Here is a 27397-nt window from a genome sequence, read left to right on the forward strand (position 1 = left end):
CAGAGGTTTAAACCAGAGCCTGGAATGTCACCTAGTGATCAGACGTTAGCTTTAGACCAGTGTGAAACAACCAAAGTACTTCCAAAGTACTTTCCCTGTGTTCCACATTACTCATTTTGTTCCTCTTGTCTCCGTGTTCCATGTATCCGCTCTGTCTCCCAAGTCAGTCATGCCCCCATGTCAGTTTCTCCCACAATCTCAGTATTAAGCTCGTGTGTCTTCGTCCTCCGTATTTGTCTTGCTTACTGTTTTATTTTTATCATCCCGTGTCCTGTGTTAGTGTTACAGTTTTGCTTCCTCCCTGTCTTGTTATGTCAGATTAGGTCCAGTTGTGTTTCTCTCCTGTCCTCCCTCGTTACTGTTTGTGTATATATTGTATTAGTTTCCCTTTGTTTGTTGTTGGATCATCTGTTTGTCATACGTCAAGCTCAGTTATCCCACATTTAACTGTCTTTGTCCATATTTATGTTTTATGTCTCAGCTCATCACGTTTTCAGGTTTTAGTTGTTTTACCATTTTTTTAGGTTAGTCTTTATTTCCCTTTTGTTTTCTTTTCTTTGCACTGTGTTTAGCCGTCAATAATGTAATAAGGAGCATTATAATAAAATGCCAGAGGATCGAAAGAATAACACAAAAGGTACATGGACTATTATAAACAAACAAACCAAAGCTAATTACCCAGACTTTTTCAGAGAAAAAATATGGTTATTACAAATAGGAATGAAGTGGTTAACAGATAATGATAACAGGTAATGATTTCGTTGTCAGTGTGGGTCCAAAACTGGCAAAGGAAATTTAAAAAATACCCTGCTTGAGGAGAACAGTGTGGGTGAGGACTGTGACCAGAAAATCCTAATTCAATCCAACTGGAAGTTGTAGAAGAAAGTTAATAATTATTTATTATTAACTAGAAATAGTTAATAAATGTAAAAACAAATTTCAACAGATAGCGATGACCAGTGTTGGGCAAGTTACTTTGAAAAAGTAATTAATTATAGTTACTAGTTACTTCTTCAAAAAAGTAACTGAGTTAGTAACTGAGTTACACGATTCCAAAAGTAATTAATTACTTGAAAAGTAACTGTTGCGTTACTTTAAAAAAATATTTAACCCTCTGGGGGTCCAGGGTATAATTGTCTATAGACAGATGTATGTGTATGTGTTTGTATGCATGACCATTTTGGTTACAAAATTGTAGTTAAATTTAGGGACAGGACCCAATATGCCACTGCTTCTTCCTTTGATACACCTTCTGTTTTTGCTTCATGGATCCATTTGCTGGAAATTTCTTATGCTTTCCATTTCCTGTGTTTGTTTTGTTGAAATTTTAATTGTTCGAAAGAAAAGAAAAAGAAAGAAAAGAAGAATAAGTCTTGTATTTGTCCAGCGTCAGATTAAAATGTAAGCACCCAGTGTTGCATTCAAATGTCCCATTTTCTGGCTGCTCGCTTTCTATTAGTATCAATAGTGATTAATGAGGAGTTGGGAAGAAGCGGCAAGCCAGGTGTCACAGCCGCCGCTAAATAGGAAGAATAGACGCCATGAGCGCTGACCTGCAACCAATTCCCACAGACTCAGCCAAGAAGGGTGGAGAAGAGTAAAAGCCCCTTTTCCGTTAGTAGAGCATCGGATCGACTCGCCACAACTCAACTCAGATCAACAGGTTTTCCATTATAATGGAGTACGACCTAATATGTGTGGTCGTCTTTATAGCAAAGTGACGAGCATCCTGTTACGTAATTAGTATGTGACTAGGGATGGGTACCGGTACCCGGTGCCATTATGGCATAAACGGTAGTAACCAGACCGAAAAGCAGCACACATTTCAGTGCTTTATTTCTGTGCTTTTTTTCCTGAGATGTCATACACTTTGGATTCCAGCCAATCATTTTACCTTTGCGAGCATAGTAGGCGGGTCCAGGTACATACGTTCTTTTAGAGCAGAGCTACAGATTAAAAATGCCCAAAGCGAAGGGGTCAAAGTCTGGCTGTACTTCACAGCAAAAGATGCAAACTCAGCAGCCTGCAACAAGTGCTTTAAGGTGATACTGTGCTATACACCTGGCGACGTATAGCATTTTGTCAAAAGCTGAGAAATGCGCTGTATTTGATAGCTTGCTGTGAGACCTCACACCGGGCAAATCTACTGCGGGTGGGTTGCCTGTTATCTGAGGCGTTAGCATCATTCCCCAAAAACCCAAAGAGTAGAGTCCTGGCCCCTAGCCCTGCCAGTGTAGCAGAAATGATGACGGATGATGATGGCAGCAGCAGCAGAGAAAAGATTAGACTACATCCATAGTGGCTCTTTGAATTTGCCATTGTATCTCCTGCTTGAATCAAATTGTCTCAGTCTGACAGCCTCTTTTATAACTTGCAAACCTTCTTTCAAAATTAGAGAGAAAGAAGTCACAATTTAACATGTCTGTTAATTGTGAAGAGCAGTGCTGCAATAGAGCATTTAAATACAGGCTAGCATGGGCTGGAGCTACTGATGGGAGATGGAGATAGACAGGGGAAATGGGGACATCATGGGTTTGTGAGGGTGGGGGTGCATTAGTATATGTTGCCCTCATTTCGTGACTAGACACTCACTATGGCAGCTCAGTCTCAGCAGCTTGAATGCAACTAAGTGACTACAATATGCTGGAACTACTGCATATTCAATCTAGTTACATCCTGTTTAAATTAGAACGAATTGTTTTCTCTGAGATGTATAATCTCTGTGAATTACTCTTATTAATGGCAAATTTTTGTTTTACTAAACCCTTGTTTTGATGCACCTTCTTAACATTTATTGTAGAAGGCACTGTCTTTCTGTACAATAATGGCTCTCTGCCTTTCCACTGTCTCCATCTGTCACTGCAATCCTGCAATACATATATAGAGAGATCTCTTGTTCTGCCTCTGCTTCATGAATCAGTGAAAAGTAGGGCAAAGAGGAGGAGAGAGTGGGCCAACTAAGGCCAGCAAAAATAATCCTTGTAGGCTTCACAACGCTCTACATGTCATGCTGGATTAAACCCACAGGGATACCTCAATAAAATTCACTAAAATTCACTTTGCTCCCAGCACTGCCTGCCATGCTGCTTACCAGCTTTCATACTCATCTGTCCTCATATCCAAATTCCTAATTTCTGGGAAATATATAAAAAAAAAAAAACACCCAGCACGCCCCTGCGGGCGGTTTATCCTTCAAGCTCGGGTCCTCTACCAGAGTCCTGGGAATATATATATATATATATATATATATATATATATATATATATATATATATATATTAGGGGTGCAACGATATTCGTATCGATATTGAACCGTTCGATACAGTGCTTTCGGTTCGGTACGCATATGTATCCAACAATACAAAATTTGTAATTTATTTAATCAACTTTCCTTCTGACGATGCTGTCTGTGTTGAGCGCTCAGTGAATCTGCGTTCGACTACTCCGCCTAGGTTATACTGTCGAGCGCAGATCCACTGAGCGCTCAACAAAGACAGCATCGTCAGAAGGAAGAGCGCAGGGCAAGCTAGCGAGACAGAAGTTAAGCTCTCCTTGCAACATGGCAAATTGAACCTCCCCCACCCTCATTCAGATCTGGCGTTTGGAATTATTTTGGTTTTCATGTGATGTATGACCCTGAAGGTAAGCGCGTCATGGACTAAAGTAAAACAGTATGTTGGATGTGCCACGCAATGCTCAATTACATGGGTGGGAGCTAGTGTGTTAGCGCAGTTAGCTCGTTAACGTGTTGGCCGTCTAGCCCCATGCACGGGACGATCAGGGGTAGCTCGTTAACGGAGATTTGCCGTGTTGTGGCGTTAAGGTCATTTCAACGAGATTAACCTGAAAGCACTAGTGGGAACACAACGAATATGACTGCACATTTATATCATCCTAGTGCAAAAACAACAAGCATGCATGCTACAAACTTTAGCCGAGTCATTTAGACAGCCATTAGCACATGATTCTCCTTATGGGGACCTGATATGTTTAATATGCTGCTGAGAATATAGGCCAGAAGAAGCGTATAGTATAGCTTTTATTTTGGAAAGAGCCATTTCTCTGTAATAAACTCTCTTTTCCAAAGATGCATGATTCCTCAATCAGATACAGGGCTCGCAATATCGCTAGCCCGACGTCCAGGGGCTAGCGATTTTCCAGTCGGGCTACCAAAATCTATCTCTGCCCTGCCCGTCGGACTATTGTAAGAAGGAAAAATATATGTCAATGCTCTTGCATTCTTTCAGAAATGTAGCTGGGTAATTATGTCATTGGCATCGGTGAGCCACTGTCAATATGTGACATATTGAAATCGCATTTGAATTTGCGCTTGTTTTTTTGCTTTCACTTTGCAATCGCTCGGACAGCACTGATTGGTGAGTGATGATAATTTGCGCACCAATTCCTCTGACATCGTCTTATTAATCGTTAGCTTACTACACAAACATGACAAGTTAAATCTCCCGCAGCAAGCTTAAATATGTGAGAGAATCGCTGAGCGTTATGTGAGTGCGTGTGTAAAAGCAGCAGGATATATATTTTAGTTCTGCTGAGCCAAATAAGACAGGTCAGGGTGAAGAAGTGACAGCCAAAGAAAAGCTTACCACAAAACGGAAAAGTTATGACAAATCAGACCATAAGGCAAAAAGAAAATGCCTCATAGTCTGATTTGTCATAACTTCTCCGTTTTGTGGTAAGCTTTTCTTTGGCTGTCACTTCTTCACCCTGACCTGTCTTATTTGGCTCAGCAGAACTGAAATGCTTTTACACGCTCACTCACATAAGCTCAGCGATTCTCTGCGCGATCAACCTCTCACATGTTTAAGCTTGCTGCGTCATGTTTGCATAGTAAGCTAACGATTAATAAGACGATGTCAGAGGAATTGGTGCACAAATTATCATCACTCACAGATCAGTGCTGTCGCTCTCTATACACAGTTCGCACGATTGCAAAGTGAAAGCAAAAAAACAAGCGCAAATTCAAACGCGACTTCAATATGTCACATATTGACAGTGGCTCACCGATGCCAATGACATAATTACCCAGCTACATTTCCGAAAGAATGCAAAAGCATTGACATATATTTTTCCTACAATAGCCCGACGGGCAGGGCAGAGATAGATTTTGGTAGCCCGACTGAAAAACTCGCTAGCTCCGGGACGTCGGGCTAGCGATATTGCAAGCCCTGTATCTGATTGAGGAATCACTCATCTTTGGAAAAGAGAGTTTATTACAGAGAAATGTCTCTTTCCAAAATAAAAGCTATACTATCCGCTTCTTCTGGGCTATATTCTCAGCAGCATAAGGAGAATCATGTGCTAACAGCTGTCTAAATGACTCGGCTAAAGTTAGTAGCATGCTTGCTTGTTGTTTTTGCACTAGGATGATATAAATGTGCAGTCATATTCGTTGTGTTCCCGCTAGTGCTTTCAGGTTAATCTCGTTGAAATGACCTTAACGCCACAACACGGCAAATCTCCGTTAACGAGCTACCGCCGATCACTCCGTGCATGGGGCTAGACGGCCAACACGTTAACGAGCTAACTGCGCTAACACACTAGTTCACACCAATGTAATTGAGCATTGCATGGCACATTCAACATACTGTTTTACTTTAGTCCATGACTCGCTTACCTTCAGGGTCATACGTCACATGAAAACCAAAATAATTCCAAACGCCAGATCTGAATGACGTTCAATTTGCCTGTTGCAAGGAGAACTTAACTTCTGTCTCGCTAGCTTGCCCTGCGCTCTTCCTTCTGACTATGCTGTCTGTGTTGAGCGCTCAGTGGATCTGCGCTCGACAGTGCAGCCTAGGCGGAGTAGTCGAACACAGATTCACTGAGCGCTCAACACAGACAGCATCGTCAGAAGGAAAATTGATAAAATAAATTACAAATGTTGTATCGTTCGATACATATGCGTACCGAACCGAAAGCACTGTATCGAACGGTTCAATATCGATACGAATATCGTTGCACCCCTAATATATATATATATATATATATATATATATATGTATATATATATATATATATATATATATATATATATATATATATATACACATGAGGGTGGTATCACAGTGGCAGATATCCAAAAAAAGGGTCTCCAGTATGAAGAGTTGGGCAGCACCAGGCCCTGACATGATTCACGCTTACTGGCTGAAAAAGCTGACTGCACTCCACAAACATCTGGCAGTACAAATCAACCAGCTGCTAGCTGATGAGACACACCCAGAATAGCTACCAAGGAGATGCTCTGTCCTCACTGCTGTTCTGCATAGGCCTGAACCTCCTCAGTGAGACCATTGACTGACAAGACTGGCTACGGATACCAATTACGGAATGGAGCAATGTAGAGGACATGGATCCCGATGACATCAAGCTGTATACCAAGAGTGAACGAGACATTGATTCACTGATCCACACCACCAGGATATACAGCAATGACATCGGAATGTCGTTCAGACTGGAGAAGTGTAGTTGGATGATAACAAAGAGAGAGAAAGTAGTCAGAACTAATAATAATAATAATGGATTGGATTTATATAGCGCTTTTCAAGGCACCCAAAGCGCTTTGCAATGCCATTATTCATTCACTCTCACACACTGGTGGAGGCAAGCTATGGTTGTAGCTACAGCTGCCCTGGAGCTGACTGACAGAAGCGAGGCTGCCATTTCGCGCCATCGGCCCCTCTGGCCAACACCAGTAGGCGGTAGGGTAAAGTGCCTTGCCCAAGGACACAACGACCAGGACAGAGAGCCCGGGGATCAAACTGGCGACCTTCCGGTTACAGATACGCTTCCCAACCCCCTGAGCCACGGTCACCCCAGAAGGCAAAACTGCGGACATAGAGGACAGCTACAAGTACCTGGGGATCCCGCAGGCGAATGGGAACCATGAAGAGGCCGCTAGAAAAGCTGCAACCACCAAGTACCTGCAGAGGGTCAGGTAAGTCCTGAGGAGTCAGCTGAAGGGTAAGAACAAGATCCGCGCTATCAACACCTACGCCCTGCCCGTGATCAGGTACCCTGCTGGGATAATAAGCTGGCCGAAGAGGAGATAGAAGCAACCGACATCAACACAAGGAAACCCTAAGGCTGTATGCTAAGTGGAAGGAAGGAGGCCAGGGACTAGTGAGCATCAGTAGCACAGTCCAGGATGAGACAACAAACATCCACGAATACATCATGAAGATGAATATATGAATGAATACCTCAGGCAGCAGAAACCCAAGAAAGTGGAGGAACCAACATGAACGGCCAGACCACTCCATGGTATGTACCAGCGACAAGGCACAATATAAAGTGCCTTGAGGCAACTGGTGTTGTGACTTGGCGCTATATAAATAAAATTGAATTGAACTGAAAAATTGAATTACAAGATGCTAGCAGGCATGACATACATGGAACGCCATGACCAAGTGGCTGGCATAGTATACAGAAACATCTGTGCCGAGTATGGCCTGGAAATCCCAAGGTCAAAATGGGACACGCCCCGTAAGGTGGTGGAGAATGACAGAGCTAAGATTCTGTGGGACTTACAGGTACAGACTGAGAAAATGGTGGTGGCTAACCAACCAGACATAGTGGTGGTAGACAAGCAGAAGAAGACAGCCATAATAATAGAAGTAGCAATACTGAATGACAGCAACATTAAGGAAAAAAAGAAGCATCATGGGCTCAGAGAAGAACTCGAGAGGATGTGGAGGGTGAACGTAATAGTGGTCCCAGTGGTAATCAGAGAACTAAGTGTGTGGCTCCAGCAGATCCCAGCAACAACATTTAAGATCTCTGTCCAGAAGAGCACAGTCCTTTTTTTTTTTTTTTTGCCTGCCCCATTTGGTTCTTTAGCCATCAGAATTGTTGTCTGAAGACCAACAAGGATACCCAATGGATTTACTTTGCCAAATGGATCATCGTGGCACACAATCACACTCCCCAAACATACTCTATACCCCGGGTCCAGGTATCCTCGCCCCCAGAGGGGGAAACAGAACCCAGACCCAAGAGATGTTACCCTTCCCCCCGGGGTGGAGGCAAGCAGACCGTCTCAGGCTCCGCAGCAGCAGGGAGGCCAATCAGACAGCCAACATCTCCTCCCAGCCCCCCCGCAAGGCCCTATATATATGTGTGTGTTATGAGAGTGTAAGTAATGTGGATGTCTAAGTTGTGAGATAAAATTGAGGCACAGGTGGCCAGAAGGGGACAGGGGGGGGGGGGAATGTCTCCCCTGCACCCTTGTGACACACCCGCACCCCAAGGCCCTACCTGTGTGGGTGAGTGTGGTGGAGCGGGAAGAGGGAGGTAGCCGGGGATGGGGAGGAAAAGGAGGGAGGGGAGGATGCCCCTCCCTAGGACCAGCTCCCCTGCTGACCCCAGTAGGCACCCCCGTCCTCTGGTACCCACCAAGGCAAGGGAGCCCAGGTCCATCCAGACCGGGGCCTACGGTAGCACTGCCAAGCCCCACAGGACCCGGGGTAGCCCACCCTACCCCACCGCAGAGGAAACTGTACCCACCCCAACATTCAATCGTCTCCCAGACTACACAAGACAACAACCTCCAGGTTAAGTTTATTCTCCACCTCTCCTATGTCTCTCCCCCACCTGCAGAGTGGACTCCTGCAAGGATGGAACAACCTCCCCGCCAGTTGCAGAGCCCCCCAGTTAGGCCGATGCACAAGAGGCCCCCTGCGCCAGGGCTGAGCACCCGTGCACCCACCCGCTCACAACCTCGGTGACACACCGACGAGGACCGAAGCCCAGTGGAAATCAGAGAACTAGGTGTGTGGCTCCAGCAGATCACAGCAACAACATTTTAGATCTCTGTCCAGAAGAGCACAGTCCTAAAATATTGCACAGGACCCTCAAGCTCCCAGGTCTCTGGTAGAGGACCCAAGCTTGAAAGAAAGACCGCCCGCAGGGGCGAGAGATTTTTTATTTGTTTTAGTAGAAGACTTTGGTATTGGTATAAGAGAGAGGCAAAAATTGTGTCCATAGGACAGTTCTAAAACTGCTGACCAAAAACAACACTCATCTCATCCCGACTCATCCCAACAACAAGACTCATCTCACATTAGCCCCAAAAAAAAATAAATCTTGATGATCCCCAAGAATACTCTATGGATGGCTGTGACAAAAGCATAAATTTTTTGAAGGTTTGAGTCCTGTTACATCTGGTGTAAAACTAACACAGCATTTCATAAAAAGAATGTCATACCAACAGTCAAACATGGCAGTGTTAGTGTGATCATCTGGGCTGCTTTGCTGCTTCAGGAACTGAATGACTTTCCATAATTGATGGAACCATGACATCTGCTCTCTACCCGAACATTCTCAAGCAGAATTTCCAGCCATCAGTTCATGCCCTGAAGCTCAGGTGTGCTTGAATTGTGCAGCAGGATAGTGATCTTAAAAATACCAGCAGGTTCACCTCTTAATGTCTTAGAAAATCAAATAAAATCCCCAAACTTTTTGGAGTCCAGTTGAAATGCTTTGGCACGAAGTTAAAGAGAGTGTTCATGTTTGAAAACCCTCCAGTGCGGCTGAATTAAAAATAATTCTGCAGTGTGCAACCATTGGCGTTCAAGATGGTATTGCATTGTGGATCACAATCTGATGGTACTTTTCTATGTTAATAATTAGTTCATTAGTTATTAGTTTTGAAAAGATCCCCCAAACCACTGGCTGAAATACCGCCTCCACTGTGTTTTCCTGATGGCTGTAGACATTCACTGTTGTGCTTCTTGCCTGACCTCCTCCTCCAATGATTTGAACAACAAATTTGAAATCTGGATTTATCACTCCATTAGACGAGATGCCACTGACTTTCAGTCTTGTGCAAATTGTCAAAACTCATACTTTTTTCCTTGTTCCCGTTCTTTGTTAATGGCTTCTTCACAGCCACTCTTTCACTGAGACCATTTTTTATAAGGCAAACAGTAGATGGAGGTGCCAGATGCATCTCTCAGGTCCAGTGTCAGGTCTTTGACAGAGCATGTGACTTTCAGATACCATTCATCTATTGCAGATAGTTTTTAAGCCTTTCACTTCTTCTTCTTTTCTCCACTTGGCCAGTTTCCACAATTCTTTTTAAGAACACAGCGTACACATGACAAGATATGACCAATTTTGGCAATGGCTTTGTTGGCCAACAGAGTTCTGACTCTTTGTCAGCCCAGACAAGAAATCTGGGCTTATTGCTGTTTTCATAGATCAGTGACAGAATTGTCGGAACTTGGAGGGCTTTCTCTAAAAAATATAAACTAGCTACTTTGCCAGAGTCCGGAGGTCTTCTACATGAGTGAAATGCAATTTTCTCTCCAGCTTACATGCTTTTTATACTTAATTTGTTTGTTGTCTTTTTTTTGGGGGGGGGGGGGGGGGGGGGGGTTGTTCTGGTTTGTTTATTTCAGGTCTGAGAGCAGAACCAATCTCTATGGCAAAGGGGTTTTTGGGGATGACAGGAGGAGACAGCAACAGTAAGAGACTGGCATACACGATTCCTGGTTTCAACTCAGGATAGTCACAAATTCTTCCAGATTTCTAGAAATGAGAGGTTCCATCTAAAGTGGGATGGATATCAACGCTCCTAACAAAGACAGGTTTTCCGCAGAAAGTTTTCTAATTATCTATCACGCCCACAATTTTGGACAACAATCAGACAGCCTGTGGTTTAACCCATTAAAACCAGTTTAAGTTTAAACTTTTAGGTAAAACAACCTTGACCCATTGGTGCAATCAAAACGTCCACTGGCTTCTAAAAGCATCAAGTCTACGCTTTTTCGGTGATATTAGGATCATTACGGTAATCCCAGGTAGGGCACCACATCCAATTCTCTGCAAATAACACAGAAAACATGAAAAAAAAACCCACACAGTAAAAAGAACCCCAATGCCTGATCAAATTTTTGTTTACTGCTCCCTCACACCTACTCACTTTCTCTACTCCCAGCCAACTTTTGTCCTTGCATTGCTGCAGTGATACCATTTCTGGGATTACCATAATGACCACAATATCACTGAAACACACAAAGTTGCATCTTTCAGGAACAAGCTCTCTCTGTCTGTCTTTGGAGGGTTAGGATAACGTCCATCTTCAGTGGCGGTCCTAGCCTGTTTGGTGCCCTGGGTGAAACACTCCCTCTGCCCCCCCCCCCCCCCCCGACACACACACACACACACACACACACACATAAAACCTATTAAGGATTGTACATTAAAATAAAACTGTTGTCAGAACCATACTGAATTTCACCAGAGAAACACACACACACACACACACACACACACATATGAAGAGAGTATGCATAGTATGCAAACGGCTACCGGACAGCCATCATAATTCATCATACAATGAAAATAGGACAAATCAACAATTTGACAACATTTGACACTGACTAATTAACTCATTCACTGCCATTGACGTCTATAGCCATCAATTGCAGTGAATGAGTCAATGGGTTTAACTCATTCACTGCCAATGGCTGGCAGTGAATGAGTTAATATTACAATCTGTAGCATAATGTATTGTTTGGAGTTTAGTCTGTTACTGTTACTATTTTTACCATTTCTTCTTGGAGCAACTGTAACCCACATAATTTCCTTGGGGATTAGTAAAGTATTCTGATTCTGATTGTTTCAGGATGACCTGCCATGATCCAATGACACATCTGCTTACCTGTATCTTTTGCTCGTTTCTCCTCCTCCTCTTTTCTCTTTTTTCTAAACTGAGGACCTGATGGCGTTGAACTTTTCTTGTCCATCTTGGTTTTAATTTTGCACTCCAGTATGAACACCCATCCCCCAATCCGAGAATCATAACCTAATAGACCTACACCTTATTTCACAGATTCGCTTTGTCTAGGGTTTATGTCTGGGATTTTGCACAACCCAGGATTCAAATCATGAATACATAATGGGCTTGGATTTACAACATTATGAATGAAATGTGCTCTATTTGGAAGCAGCAGGTCTCCCTCCCCTTTCGACAGGCTGTGTGTGAGACTTTAAATCAACAAACTGTAAATTTTGTCGGCATGATGTTGGGGCAGCATGAGTACCACCAATTTTTATTTAATTTTTTTGCCGATGCCCGTGATGCCGCCCCCCACCACGATGCCCGTGTCGCCCGTATCAAAAACCGCTACTGTCCAGCTTAATAAGTCACTACTGGTCCAACTTGAGATGTGATAAGAGAAACATAAGTCCAACATTTTTTAGCAGAATTACGTACCAACTCAATATTAATTTTAGTGACTTCCAATTGATGCAACCAGGTGCCATTATTTCTGACGTGACCTATGATCTTACCAAATCTACCCATACTCTTAGCCAGCAGTTTCCAATTCTGTGTGCCTGCCCCTGGAATACAATCAACTATCGTTGCTAGAGTCTGTAGGTTCCTGTTTTTAAGAACAGTCCCTAATAACCATTTTTTTCCTTGGATGGTGGTGTATTGGGGGGGGGGGGGGGGGGGTCTGTTTAGGCCAACACCTCCTAACAGTCAGTCACCCAGATGAGCTGATGTCCCAGCGGCTTGGCAGAACCTGCTGGGGCCATCTAACCAGAGCTAAGCTACTTTGGCCCACACCAAGGGGTGTGGTCCTGGGTTTTTTTGAACCAGTGTCTGGTATTTTGTATTATGTGTTTTGGCATTGTTGAGACTTATTGATTCTTTAGGAATTATGTGATTCTAATATTCAGTTTTGATAGCGTATGAGTTTGGTGACTTGTGATTCTAGTTCTTAGTCCTTTCCCTTTCCCTTATTTCACTCTGTTTTAGTCTCACCTCTGTGTGTTCTCCCCAGCATCCCCTGTGTTGTCATGTCTGGTTACGAATGTCAAGTTTCTGTCTCGTCTCCATCTCGCTCCCGCTCTCTTTATCCCTTGCTCTCGCTCAAGTGTGTGTGTCTTAAGGCCGGGTTTTGTTTCTGTGTTTCCTGTCTTATTTTGATAGTCCTTGTCTCATGCAAGGTTATTATCGTTAACAAAAACTAACGAAATAACGAAAACTAGAAGTGAAAAAACATTTTCGTTAATGGAAATAAAAATAAAAACAAAAAAAGGAAAACTAACTAAAACTGTAATGAGTGTTCACAAAACTAACTAAAATTAACTGAATTATAGCACAAATGTGTTTAGTTTTCATTGATTTGTATGTGTCATACAATAGTCAAGGGTGAAAATGAAGTTTAGTTTCCAGATTTTTTTCTTGCTGTCTCATTATGCCAGCAGGTGGCAAATACGTTAGTCGAGTCGTCTGTGTTGCTGCTCCGTCCACGCGCAGAATCATGTCAAGAAAAGTCGGGAGAAAGCGCCAGAGTCCAATTTGGGATTACTTTGAATATGACTGTGTTTTGGATAAAGCAAGTGTCTTGTAGTGGAAAGAGACAAATTATGAGGGACATTTCTAAAGGGAAAAAATCCCACAAACCTTAAAGTTCACTTGAAAAGCTCACACAAGAAGGCTAACCTAGCTTACCTTGAGAAGGTAAGGGAGCACACTCAACCCTCATCCCCAGAAAACAGAAGCTAACCCCAGGCAAGGCAGCGTGATGCATCCCGAGACAACAGGACTGGGATATCTACATAACTGTGTGAGTCAATTGCCCTCAAAAAGTTTATCAATTCACTTGAACCAAAAATTACGAACACCCGGTGCTGCAAGAGTTAATAGTCTCATTGGGGCCAAGATATACATTTTATAGTTGCCTGGTATCAATGGTTGTTCATCTGCCTTAATTTATTTATTTATTTATTTAAAGAACCCATAGGTGGGAATGTGAGTTGTCTGTCTCTGCGTGTTAGCCCTGCGACAGACAGGCGACCTGTCCAGGGTGCAGGGTATGGTAGCTGGAATAGCAACATACCCAAGGATAAGCAGAAGAGAATGACTGATATGATGAAACTGGGATTTTGTTACATTTAATTATTGCAAACACAACTAAAACTATAACTGAAACTAATCAAAACTAAACTGAAACTAAGGATTTTCAAAAAAAATAAAAACTAAACTAAACTTGGTAAAAACTAATTAAAACTGATATAAAATTGAAAATCTGAAGTCAAAATTAAATAAAAATAAAAACTAATGAAAATTGCAAAACTATTAAAACCCTGGTCTCATGCGCATTGTTTTCCGTTTCATTTCCACTGTCTCATTATGTCTTTGTTCTCATGTGTCTCCTCTTCTCCTAATCACTTTTCTATATATATACATAGTCTCAGTCTCGCCTTGTCTTTTGCCGAAATGTCAGTTCTTCCCCTTGCTCATGTTCTATGTGCTAGTGGTTTCCCAGTTTAGTTTTCTGTTAGTGAAAGTTGCCTTTTGTTTTGTATTTTTGTATGCTAAATGGCTTGCTTTTGTTAAGATTTGTCACGGCCAGGCGGATCAGCTGCACGCTGATCAGCCCTCTCTGTTTCTCTTCCTCTTCTCTCTCGCCAGGGCGGAACTCACTGTGGGTTCACGCCCTCGGCTCACGCCCTCGGGAGATGAGACCCAGGTGTCTCATTAAGGGGAGCAGCATTTAAGCCAGGAGGTGACTGCTGTTCATCGCTGGATTGTTGTCTACCACGCGTTAGTGAAGTCAAGCTACAGCAAGTTTAGTTAAGAGTGTTTTCCTCTGTGCGTCGTTCTTAACCCTGTCTCCCTGTCTACAGAGCTTCCTGGATTTTTTCCCCGTGTGATTCCCGTGTGGCAGTGTCGGAGTGTGAGCCTGTGATCGTGTGAGTGGATATTCTGAAGAACGCGTGCTTTCCCTTGGACTTCCCTGGAGACCCCTTCTCCCCCCACTCAGCTGTATATAACCCCCCCAGGGTTTTAATAGTTTTGCAATTTTCATTAGTTTTTATTTTTATTTAATTTTGACTTCAGATTTTCAATTTTATATCAGTTTTAATTCGTTTTTACCAAGTTTAGTTTAGTTTTTATTTTTTTGAAAATCCTTAGTTTCAGTTTAGTTTTGATTAGTTTCAGTTATAGTTTTAGTTGTGTTTGCAATAATTAAATGTAACAAAATCCCAGTTTCATCATATCAGTCATTCTCTTCTGCTTATCCTTGGGTATGTTGCTATTCCAGCTACCATACCCTGCACCCTGGACAGGTCGCCTGTCTGTCGCAGGGCTAACACGCAGAGACAGACAACTCACATTCCCACCTATGGGTTCTTTAATTAAATTAATTAATTAATTAATTAAGGCAGATGAACAACCATTGATACCAGGCAACTATAAAATGTATATCTTGGCCCCACTGAGACTATTAACTCTTGCAGCACCGGGTGTTCGTAATTTTGGTTCAAGTGAATTGATAAACTTTTTGAAGGCAATTGACTCACACAGTTATGTAGATATCCCAGTCCTGTTGTCTCGGGATGCATCACGCTGCCTTGCCTGGGGTTAGCTTCTGTTTTCTGGGGATGAGGGTTGAGTGTGCTCCCTTCTCAAGGTAAGCTAGGTTAGCCTTCTTGTGTGAGCTTTTCAAGTGCACTTTAAGGTTTGTGGGATTTTTTCCCTTTAGAAATGTCCCTCATAATTTGTCTCTTTCCACTACAAGACACTTGCTTTATCCAAAACACAGTCATATTCAAAGTAATCCCAAATTGGACTCTGGCGCTTTCTCCCGACTTTTCTTGACATGATTCTGCGCGTGGACGGAGCAGCAACACAGACGACTCTACTAACGTATTTGCCACCTGCTGGCATAATGAGACAGCAAGAAAAAAATCTGGAAACTAAACTTCATTTTCACCCTTGACTATTGTATGACACACACAAATCAATGAAAACTAAACACATTTTTGCTATAATTCAGTTAATTTTAGTTAGTTTTGTGAACACTCATTACAGTTTTAGTTAGTTTTCCTTTTTTTGTTTTTATTTTTATTTCCATTAACGAAAATGTTTTTTCACTTCTAGTTTTCGTTATTTCGTTAATTTTTGTTAACGATAATAACCTTGCCTCTGAAGAATTGGTTTTCCCTTCATCGGGAGCAGCGCTGGGCTCTTCAAATCACGAACAAACAGTAGCCCACATTCTTGATTTTTAGTCACAAACACTTGTTGTAATGACTAACTACTCCTGACATTTTGGAGATGTTAGCTCTTTATACAGTAAAGTTACAGTGGGATACAAATAATATCAGGCTGATCCTGCCACGATTTGTTCCCCCTGTTCAAATCACGGACAACCCATTTTGCAGAGGAATTGAAAAATGTATTGATAGCAATATTGAATATTATTACACAGGGAAAAAAACAACTACACCAAAAATAATCACATCGTTACACCTCTGCTTTTGTAAATGGAGGGACAGTAACTGCGTGTGTATATGTAAGTGTGTAAAACCTGAAGATAGTCAGATTAACAGTATTTTGTCTCTATCTGCTATTCTGCAATTCATCTCATGTAAACAATAACGTGGCGCACAGCGTGACGTGAAAAATGGCGCATACCTTTGACGGTGCGTGACAAACTCTGTATTCCTCTCCCCACTTAAACGCAGAAAAGGAGTTTTAAAAAATCTCAGTTTTCAGTGATTCCAAACACCGTTTCCGTGTGGACGAAACAGCTGCGTTTTCAAAAATACCCATGTAGGTGCGGACGTAGCATAAAATAGTTAGTAGTTTATTTTCTTACTACCTGTAATTTATTGCAGATTACTTGTATTTCCTTAATTGTTTACTAAATGTTTGAGGTGTGAAATAAACCGCAATGGAGCAAAATATGGGTGTGTGTGGTTGGAGGATGTGTTCGTGTGTGTTCGTGCACGCGCGGGGGGGCGCAAACATTTTTCTTGTAAAACAAAGGGGGACCCAGCAAAAAAAGTTTGGGAACCACTGGTATAAACCAATCAGAGATAGTCAGGGGCGGGACCTCTCTGATTGGCCGTGGTCCAGATATTCCTGTAGTCCTATGCGTGTGTACGTTTGAAAGTGCAGAGAGAGGTGAGTAGCTTGAATAAAGCGATATCGATTAATTAAATCCTGAGTAGACATTTAAATATAAATGTATTTTGCCAGAAATGCCAGAATCTCAGGTTACAGCTCACAAAACTATTTCAACAACCACCAAACAGCTAAAACAGTAAATGAGAGCAGGTAAACGGATTCTGCACAAAGACGTAAACACAGACCCGACGCATCAGAATCAGTGAGCTGTCGGCTTTCTCACCCAGCCGTCGGGGCTGAAAGCCGACAGCTCACAGATTCTGATGCGTCGGGTCCGCACTTTGTGTTTACTTCTTTTTTGTGCTAGATTCCGATGCTGCAGATTTTGTGTCTCTCCAACCAAAATTCACTGAACCAGCAGCAAAAGAAGAACATCGTCATGAATTCCCTCTTACTTTTGCTGTTTTGTTTCCACCAAGATAAAAATCACAGAGAGGGAGAGCTCTACATGAAGTAGAGCTCTCCCTCTCTCTCTCTCTCAGTGTACTTCAAGAGCAGTTTCCTCAAATCTCTGTTTTCTGCATTATTCGTTCGCTTATTACGCCCAAGTCATGTACGGTGCTTTCTATATATTTTTGTTGTTGTGGTTTTTTTCCCCCAAAAATGACCTCGACAAGAAGGCCTCATTTCTGCTGTTTAATAGCGCAGAAATGTAAACTTTTTAAAATTATGCCAAATTGTAAAATGCTTGGCTGTGTCTTTAATCAAACCCCTGTAACTTTGCTCTGCTTCACTTCAGCATCGAGCTTCATGGTTTTCTTCCATTTTTTTTCTACTGCAGAATGTTTTTAAGGCTGCTATAAAAAGCCAGGCCAGGAAAATCTCCCTCATGTTTTTCTGTATTTTATCCTCAGTTACTTTGACACAAAGGCATCTGCTGAGACGATCACACCTCTGATGAAGTCTCACAGTGTCAGTACTGATAAATGATCAGAATTATAATATTTCTGACTGTCTGAGTCAAAATTGAAGCGAAATTAATCGAAATGGGAGTTTGTTAATCGGAATCAAATGGATTATAGAAATCAGTGATGATACCCAGCCCTAGTGAGAAGCCTAGGCCTGACAGAAGTGGATGTAGCTGTGGGTAATGAGAAAAGATGTCCCCTATCCCCACTGCCTTTCAGCAGCAGGCAGCAGCAAACAGGTCATCAGAGGAGGCCAAGATGAAGGTTATGTTTAACATTGTCTACAATATCACCAAAGAGTGCCAACGCATTTTAAGCACAAGCACTTTTTCAGTAACTTATCTTTATTGTAGAAATGTGCTTCAAATAAAGAACTTTGTGTTGACAAGATTGTTAATTAATCATTTACAAATCAAATTGCCTGTATGGACAGCGGTTAAAAAAATGTGAACATGTAAAACAGTGGAGTTAAGCGATGTGGTTGAATTGAAAATTTGGGCGCACCTAACTTTTGTGCTGGTGCACCTAAGAAAAAAAGTAAGGCGCACCATTGCAACCGTGGCAAAAAGTTAGTCTAGTCCCTGAAGTTCATCTCAGTTTTGCCAGAAAACATGATCCCCAAGACTTTGACACTTTGGCAACAGTAGAAAGGAAAAATTCCCTGTCCTATTGAATACTGAGCAAAATGAGCCAACCCTGATAAAAGAGGGCAGTGTAACTGAACTAGAAACTCCAGGTAGCCACCCAACCAAGAGCATGACTCCCACAGCTCACTAACACAGTTCCATCAGAGGAGATACTTGCAGATGTGAGCACTGCTCTGTGCACCATCTCTACTACTGTATGATTAAAACTGATCAACTCATATATGCTATTGTTAGAGCACAGTAACAGGCACACACCCTGTGAGTATAAAATGCTAAAAGGACTCCATAATCACTTTTGAGACATAATCAGATATATGTTAAATGAGGTTAAAAACAAAGACTTTGCTGATTATTACAAAAAGTGATCACACAAGATAGGACCCATATAGTGTCTCATTTAGGTTTGTCGTCAGCTTCAAATCTCATAGAGGGCATAGTACATAAACTGCACTGATTCCATTGGCTGCTTCGCTCTGTCAATCACATGACTGTTCGTGAGAGGGGCAGATGCAGCAGGCATTCCTGTTTGATTTAAACCAATGGACTGAGGTTATATGCAAGTGAAAAAGTAGGTCATGAGCTGTTTTAATGCTCAGTGTTTTTCTGTCACTTCTCCCAGAGGCGAAAGAGCACTGTGCTGCTGAATATTGATTGACTTAGATAAGTCTCTCTAAAATGTCAGCAAAGAGCACTGTGGCCTAGCTAGCTTATTACAAGGAAAAAAGAAAAAGGGAAGCCCCTGAACAAATGACGACAAATTAAGTTGTATAAATTCAAATAAAATATGCATTGCCATTTGTTGGAATTTAGAAACAAAAAGCATTTCAAATAAAAATAATTGGAAGGGGGTCCCTACTCTTTCTCCTCCACTACCCACCCTTCAGGCCAGCACACCTATGATTAACTCACCTAGTGATAATCCTGTGATCAGACTGGCTACTACTTAAAGCAGGATGGGGGAACTCCAGGCCTCAAGGGCTGGTGTCCTGCAGGTTTTAGATGTGTCCTTGATCCAACACAGCTGATTTAAATGGCTAAATGACCTCCTCAACATGTCTTGAAGTTCTCCAGAGGCCTGGTAATGAATTAATCATTTGATTCAGGGGTGTTGACCCAAGGTGAAAGCTAAAACGTGCAGCAGAGCGGCCCTTGAGGCCTGGAGTTCCCTACCCATGACTTAAGGAGAAGGAAGACCTTCACTTGATGCTGGATTGTTATGCAGGAAACAATGTCGTTGGCCTGCCTGACTCCTCATGGTGTTTGTTTATGCTTCTGCCTCACCTCTTTGTTTTCATGTGTGCAGGATTCCTGGATCTCTTTCTGATGTGACTTACTGAGAGAGATAGAGAGACTATTTTCTAGTGGAGAGATACTTTGTAGAATTTCCTTGAGCCTTGAGAACAACTGACTGCTATTCCATCACTTACATTTAGCATTGAACTTTCACTGTAAATGAATGCATGAACTTTACATTTTGAGTCTACCAGATCTCTTTAACTATAATAATAGACTGTATAGACCTAAGGTGAGTTTATAAAGACAACACAAAGATTCATATGCAGAGGTTGTGAATTAAGAGTTAATATTTACTGAGTGTCAGTTTAGGGAGCCAGCATATGATTGAGGGCTGCACATGAAAGACTGCACACATCAAAGAAAATCCCAAACCAATCACACTCTCTCCTGGGTTGTGTTAATTTTATAACCTTGATGAGGTGACTGATATATTTTAACATCTAATGTAGCTATTAGGGCTGTCAACGTTAACGCGCATTAATCCGTCGATTAATGTGATGAAAACTTTTAATGTAATTAACCCATCTAGGGCGCAGAATGACTCAAAATGCCGAAAATGTCACTGTCATCGCATTTCAGCCAGTTTGTACAAAGTTTGTCCATTCTGCGCTCTAGATGGGTTAATTGCGTTAAAGGTTCTCATTGCATTAATCGTGATGACGCATTAACGCGCGTTCAGCCTGTGAAGTAGTCTGACTCGAACGTCAAGGAAGGTGGTAGGAAGCAGACTCAGCAGACATTTAGGCTTCCGAGAGATGAGACATTTATTTACAGTGAACTTCATATGTGAAACTTAAACACCCCCCCCAATGTAACTCAGTTAATGAATTCAAAAGTACATGAATTCAGTAACAAAGCTCACCCTCATCTTAATCAAGCAGAGACTGACTATATATAGGGCTATAAATTTCCCTTGAATGAGTCCAGCCAGTACCACTAACTTGCGCTGAGGAATCTAAAACTCTACATAGATGACTGAAAATTACAAAAAGCTCCTCACACTTCTGATTAGCACATGTAACAACTAAACGGCTCTATATACGAAAAAAAAAAAAGATTCAACAAATCCCTTTATATCTTGAAACATACAAAAGGAAGCATTCCTATAGTAGAAGAAACCCCTCATCTTGGTTACCCTGCTGATGTCACATCTGACATTATCAGTACTTTAAAATCAGGAAATGTCAGGCAGGCCTTTCCCCACACCTGACCTACATGAAGATTGAAAACAAAGAACCAAGTAAGTATGCACAAATGACTTAATCTGCAACATAACAAAATATAAAGCAACATGTAACTAAATATTTGCTTTAATTTGCTGAATGTTTGTTTTGCTGGCAACAGAACCCTGAGTTTGTTTGTAAATTAGTAACAAATTCAGGTGTGAAAATTAGTACACACCTGTGAAGTACCTGTGTACTCACTCATTGCCAACGAGTCACATGACAGCAGGACAACTACACACAGGAAAGTAGGGAGCTGAGCAAAGTGTGCCTTTATGAGAAAAGGGGTGTTTGCACAGACATGTCTGCTATATTGATGAGTGGAACAACACACTTACCTTAAGAGAAGACAAACTAAAGCACTGATTCTATTATGGATCCGATACTGCTGCCAGAATTATTGATACTATGGATATTTAGATAAATCCACAGATCCCTATGAAAAATATTGACAAATCACTGATTTGCATGTGAAACATCTGTCAGTGTTTTTTACACACATATTCGTGCATACGAACTGTAAAGCAGGCATGAACTAAAGCAACATAATGAAGAATAGGCTAAAGTTCCTCGACAATGTGAGAGACTGATGAAGTCATAGAGCAGGGGTGTCAAACTCCAGACCTCAAGGTGGTCTGCGGTGCCGTGCGGACGCACCTGCACGGCATCCGCAATCACGCCCGCCGTGTTAAAACACGGGACTCAGGGGTTGGTGTGGGGTTGTGGTGGTGTGATGCAAATGTTAAATAAAGATGGCTCAAAACATGGATCTGTGGTCCCATCGTGCCTTAATTCTACCACAAGGCCCAACAATAATACCGTGGAAACAGAGAAAACCCCAACAATTATATAACCTCCTATGTAAGTCATCACATACAAACTAATTTCTTAACACCAACAAACCGGAGAATCTTTTTCATGAATGCTTGTCATTACAGTGAGTTTCTCATCTTGACCTGACTTCAATCTCCCAAGAATACCATGACCTGGATTGCAGAGTACCTACACAGACATAGTTAAGATTAAAGGAATACTTGGCTCAACAGAGCTCCAACTCTTTGTCAGATTGGCTGCTGAGGTGAAAAGCAATCTGTGTTATCCTTGAGCAGTGACAAATAGCAAGATGTCCTAGTTTTACGGATGGCTTTTTTTAAGAGTCACAGACTATTTTTTCAGACCAAATGAAGATCTTCTAAAGAAGTGCAAGGCCATTTCCTCTCCACTCCTGTTATTAGGGCTGCCACGATTAGTCGACTAGTCACGATTACGTCGACTATCAAAATCGTCGACGACTGATTTAATAGTCGACGCGTCGTTTGAAGCTTTGTAAGATCACAAAAGACGCAGGAATACCGGTAAGCAGTAGGATTTAAGAGTGTAATAACGGCCTGACACAGAAGATGGCAGCACTGCATGTACAAGGATGCCAGCTGCCATTAACCCCGAAGAAGAAGAAGAAGCTGTGTCCCAGAATTCATAGCGCAGCCCAGCTCAGTTTACAACAATGGCGGCAGCTAGTTAGTTTTAATATTACTCTTATTATTCTTTCTGGGTCACAAAATAAACGTTTAACATATTTTCATGCGAGAATGTAGCTATGTAAACCTCAAATATCTGCTCAGTTTATCAAGACACCACATATTTTCAAAAGCGCTCCGACGTTTTCGGAGACGTCTGTTACCCACTAGCTCGATAGCTAGCCGGGGTTACAGGCTCACCGGCAAATCGTTTTCAAACCCACCGTTGTCTGTCGCTACTCAGGTTAAATATATATAAGTCACTTAGATAACTTCAAAATGTTATTGTTTGGCTTTTTTAATATTTTATTTGTTCCTGAGTAAATCGGTTTGGCTGAGATTAAAGTTATAGTTTTTACACAGCTGAATAAACAACTGATTATCAGAAGTGTGAGATGCTCGAGAATATACTCCGGTGTCCCATTATATTTTAGATAGCAAGGAGTTTATTAAACTTCACCGAAAGAATCTGCAAATTTCATTAAAATTTAATAAACTATCATCTTGTCTTTATTTTTAGTTAGCACATACCATAAACACTTAAAGCTGTAAGCTAATGATAGTTATATAAGAGCAGATGCTGCTGGTGCAATAAGCTGTACGTTTTACGTCCAATGGATGATGATCTGATTAGTCGACTAATCGCAAAAATAATCGGTGACTAGTCGACTATCAAAATAATCGTTTGTGGCAGCCCTACCTGTTATCTGCTTTAAGGTACGTGTTTTTGCGTTATGCCAGGGGGTCAAACATTTTTCATTTTTTTGCTTTCATTTTCAAAGAAAGTATCCAGTATTCAGGGTTGTACAGAATGTGACACTGTTAGCAAGACACCGAATAAGTAAAGTTTAGGTAGCTGCTCTTTGTGTTTTGTTTTGTATTTTGTATTGTCTGTGCCTGTTCCCAGTCATCCTGGCCATGGTAGTCTTAAGAGCTTGAAAAAAAGAAGGGGACTGGATTTCTTTAGCCCTTTCATTCAATAGGCTTCTTCAGTTTTAATAACAAAAGGTGGAGCATCTCAAGGGTTACTAAACTAACACAACCTAAAGCGGAGCAACCTGCCCTGCCCAGTGCAAAAGTTCCTCCATCCAACCTCAACATTCAGGTAAGGTGTTCACATCCTGAGTGAAAACCACAGCATCAACCTACTAGCAGCTGACAAGGGAAGGTGTACTGTTGTTCTTAACTCAGCTGGTTATCACAACAAAATTGCCACAGTCCTCAGTGACAGTAATACTTAAAGTCTTAACGAAAGCCTATCTGCAAACACTCGAAAGGGAAAAAGCCACTGACCACCCTAAAAACTAACTTTACTTTGGGGAGCCTATACCCTGCACATATTAACTTCTGAAGAGCCACAAAGAAGGAGTCCCTGGAAGACCTATTGTTAGCAGTATAAACTCAGCCACTTACAACATTTCCAAACACCTCATCACCATCTTCGCTCATCTGAATGAGACACTTCATTAACAAGCTCAACCAACTGTGCCGAATGAGGACGATGGCAGCTCCAACACTGACATTATCCCAAAAAAGTTTATACACTTTGTACTGTGAAATGCTTTAAAACCTGACTGAAATATTGAATGTTTATGTTTGAGAGTTAGACATTGTCTCTAATTTTAATATTACACTTAGCGTTATCCTTTTTGATAAAGCTCATAGTTAGAGCTGGATCAGATGATTCCTTAGTAATAGTGTTATAGGATCAGGCAGCTGGAAGTCCCATGATGTTCTTCGCGTGGGGAATAAAATTATCACAATAATTATAATTATTATATTATTTAAATCCTTCCGTATTATTTAGGTTTGCTCACTTACAAAGAAATTAACTTTTTTATACTAGTTTAATTTTAATGGAGAGAGATAGAATATCAACCAAAAATGTAGAAAACACATTACACAGATGTTATAAGTGGATTTGCGCGTTACTGTGTTACTGTTATTTGATCAACAAGCAAAATATGACTTTATAATGTCTCGATTCAGTTTCATCTCATCACAACACAACACTCTCTCAAGGCTTCATTGAATCCTTTAAACACTCACTGGCAAACTTGCTGGGTGCTGGGCAGCTCTCGGCTACCTAACTCGGCTTATGCTGAGTTGGCCAGCCTCTGTCAGAGTGGTCTGCCCACCATTGCTTCTGGTTCCCTTGCTCTTTGGCCATGAGGGCCCCATGTGGGTTGTCCCTTCTTCTCCTGCTGGGATGTGCACGCAGTTGTCATCGAGATGTGTGGCCTCGGGTCTTCAGTACTATGGGGGCTGCACCCTGGTCACCTGGGTCTCTGTCTGCCTCTGTATTCTGGGAGGTGTGGATGCAGCTTCTCACCCTCATTACCAAGTATATTTGTTGACAGACACACACATTCAGAACACAACAAGATTGTTTGTTTGTGCATCTATGTTTTTTTTTCTTTTATTTCCTTTCAGGCGCTGTTTGTTTTCTGTATGTGTTTTTTCTTACAGGTGCAGCAGTTGGAGACATACTGAGTTTTTCAACTTGTGCTCTGTCCTTTTATTGTCAGTGTTTCACAGAGATTTCCTTCCCACTGTCGCTCAAAGGGAGTTATAATTGTTGGGTTTTCTCTCTGTATTATTGTAGGGTCTTTATCGTACAATATACGATATTGATATTGATGCGACTGTTGCTGTGGTTTGGGACTACCTCAATAAATTTGAATTGAATGTAATCTGGGTGCCACATGGGCACAGTGTCAATCCCATGGGAGCATGAGTTCTTGCTGAGTTGTAGGGGACTAAATACGTTTTTGGTTTTTTTTAATGTATAGTTTATATTCTGTCTCTCTGCAAGAAAATGAAAATACCATAACAATTACAGACTGTTCATTTTATTGGCAAGTGAGCAAACTTATAAAGTCCCCCTGCAGTGGACTAGGCCAACCCTGTCTTATCTCAGGCTAGACTATTTTCTCTTATAAAAGTGGTTTCTCTCCTACATTGACTTTAACTGTTTTTCCTCTTTAAAATAAAATTTTGATGAGAAATACTGGGTATTTATGTAATTGATCTTGTCAACCTTTAGATGAATAAAATATTTCTTATCCTTACTGTACTTACAAATAGGGAAACAAGAAATTGAAGTTGTGGGACTGGAAAGTATTTGCCTGACCAAACATATTGTACTTAATGATTGCAGCAAAAGGAATGTCAGTTAAATTAAAGATAAATAATAAGAACAGTAATAATAACAACAACAAGGATAGAGAAAATGAGACTGTGTATATGGCCTTTGATGCCAGATAAGAATAAAGGCCAGAGAAGCTGATTAAATTCTGTCTCGACTACCAACATATTTGCAGCTTAAATCTTTCTCGGTATAGTGAAAGCTGTAGACCTCCATCCAAACAACACCTCGGAGATTTCCTCTAGACTGCTCCCTTAAATGAGGTTAAAATACGCATTGTCGGCTTTTTGGTAAATTAATGATGGCGCTTTGTCGTCCCTTCGCTCACAGCTCGGCTCCGTTCAAGCGTTTAGATTCAGTTAAGAGTCGCATTCCAGCTTACCTTCGACAGCCCACACCGACGGCAGCATCCATAGAAAGTACAAGATATCCATAATCACAGATATTCCAGACTTATGCCTGTTAAAAGCCAGTGTATTAATCGCGCAGCCGTACAGCTGTGGTCGGTTTCCTGTGAAATCATTTAGAGATGGAGAGAAGCATCCTTATCATCATCAGTGGCACCAAGATAAAGGCTGAAGCGCTGCTGTTCAGGTCAGGTTGGGCGAAACCAAAAAAGAGGGGGCAGAAAAGCAGCGGAAAAACACAGAACATCGGCTGCGCCTGACTGGACACAAGGGTTTGGGTTTTTTGTTTCTTTTTTAAAACAAGGCCACCAGGGTTAATTATGAATAGGCATTAATATGCATTTCCGTCGGAGGAAAGTGCTTTTACTCAAATTTATTATTACACTTGCCTGTTTTAATTTTTAACCTAAATTATTAGATGTTATATTTGCCAGTGAAGACGCTTTGAAAGACCTTTCTTTACCATTCAGTGTCAGCACAATCTTTGTACCTAAGCAAATTTTTTATTACGTCACTTAACACTAACCTACACATAACTCAAGGAATGAAGCCAGTGTTTTTAGCATAGTAGCAATTACCAACCCCATCCCAAAAAGTAGCAACACTGCACTCCTGCGCTAATTTGCAGATCTGATATTTTATTCACTACAGAACACCAAAAAAGTTTTAAACTGAGGAAATGAATATAGCATCCAATCTGATTTTCAGCCTTGTTTCATTGTAGATATTTAGAATTCTTTTTTAATGATATTGTGTATTGCAGATTGATTGATTGATTGATAATATTTTATTCATCCCGAGATGATGAGAAACTCAGTCTTTGTACAATTGTACACTGAGGAATGTTATTCAGAAATGATTTCACAGCAACTTTAACCAGCAAATAAAATTGGCGATCATGTTATTGTAGGTTATTGTTGTGGGCCCACTTATTAATTGTCGTTGTCAGACCTAGCTCTACTCCAGTACTGTTTTTTTCTTTCTAGTTTGCGGTTTGTCATTTCTCTTCAACCTTCTTTTCTTTCCTTTCTTGGCCCTAACCCCCAAGATGGCTGTTTGTCCCTGAGCCTGTGTCTACCTGGAGGTTTCTTAATGTTAAAATGAGTTCCTCCTTCCTAGGACTGTTAAGTCATTGTTAGCTTGTTGCATCCTAAAATAACTGTCACCAGTTCACAACTGTGATGTGAACTGGTGATATAAAACCTGAACTGAAATGAATTGGATTCAAAGACAAGAGGCTGTTGTGCCAACTTTTTAACCCTCTCAAGGCAGGCGTTGCAGATTTGCAACAGTTAAAA

General features: G+C 41.4%; 1 protein-coding gene across 1 annotated transcript in view; it reads right to left on the reverse strand.

Annotated features, from left to right (window-relative positions):
* LOC147306224 (ephrin type-B receptor 2-like) overlaps positions 1–26307 on the reverse strand; it is an 83166-nt gene extending 56859 nt beyond the window's left edge. The window contains exon 1 of the mRNA XM_086276452.1: positions 26075–26307. Coding sequence (XP_086132578.1) covers positions 26075–26126 — 52 coding nt within the window. The 5' untranslated portion in view covers positions 26127–26307. The remainder of the gene's footprint in view (positions 1–26074) is intronic.
* Between the last annotated feature and the right edge of the window lie 1090 nt (positions 26308–27397).

This window comes from Aulonocara sp. 'chitande type north' Nkhata Bay, linkage group LG20 (assembly GCF_057382095.1).
Source record: "Aulonocara sp. 'chitande type north' Nkhata Bay isolate Kocher_YH1m ecotype deep benthic linkage group LG20, A_spYH_male_GT1.1, whole genome shotgun sequence".
Classification (NCBI taxonomy): Eukaryota; Metazoa; Chordata; class Actinopteri; order Cichliformes; family Cichlidae; genus Aulonocara; species Aulonocara sp. 'chitande type north' Nkhata Bay.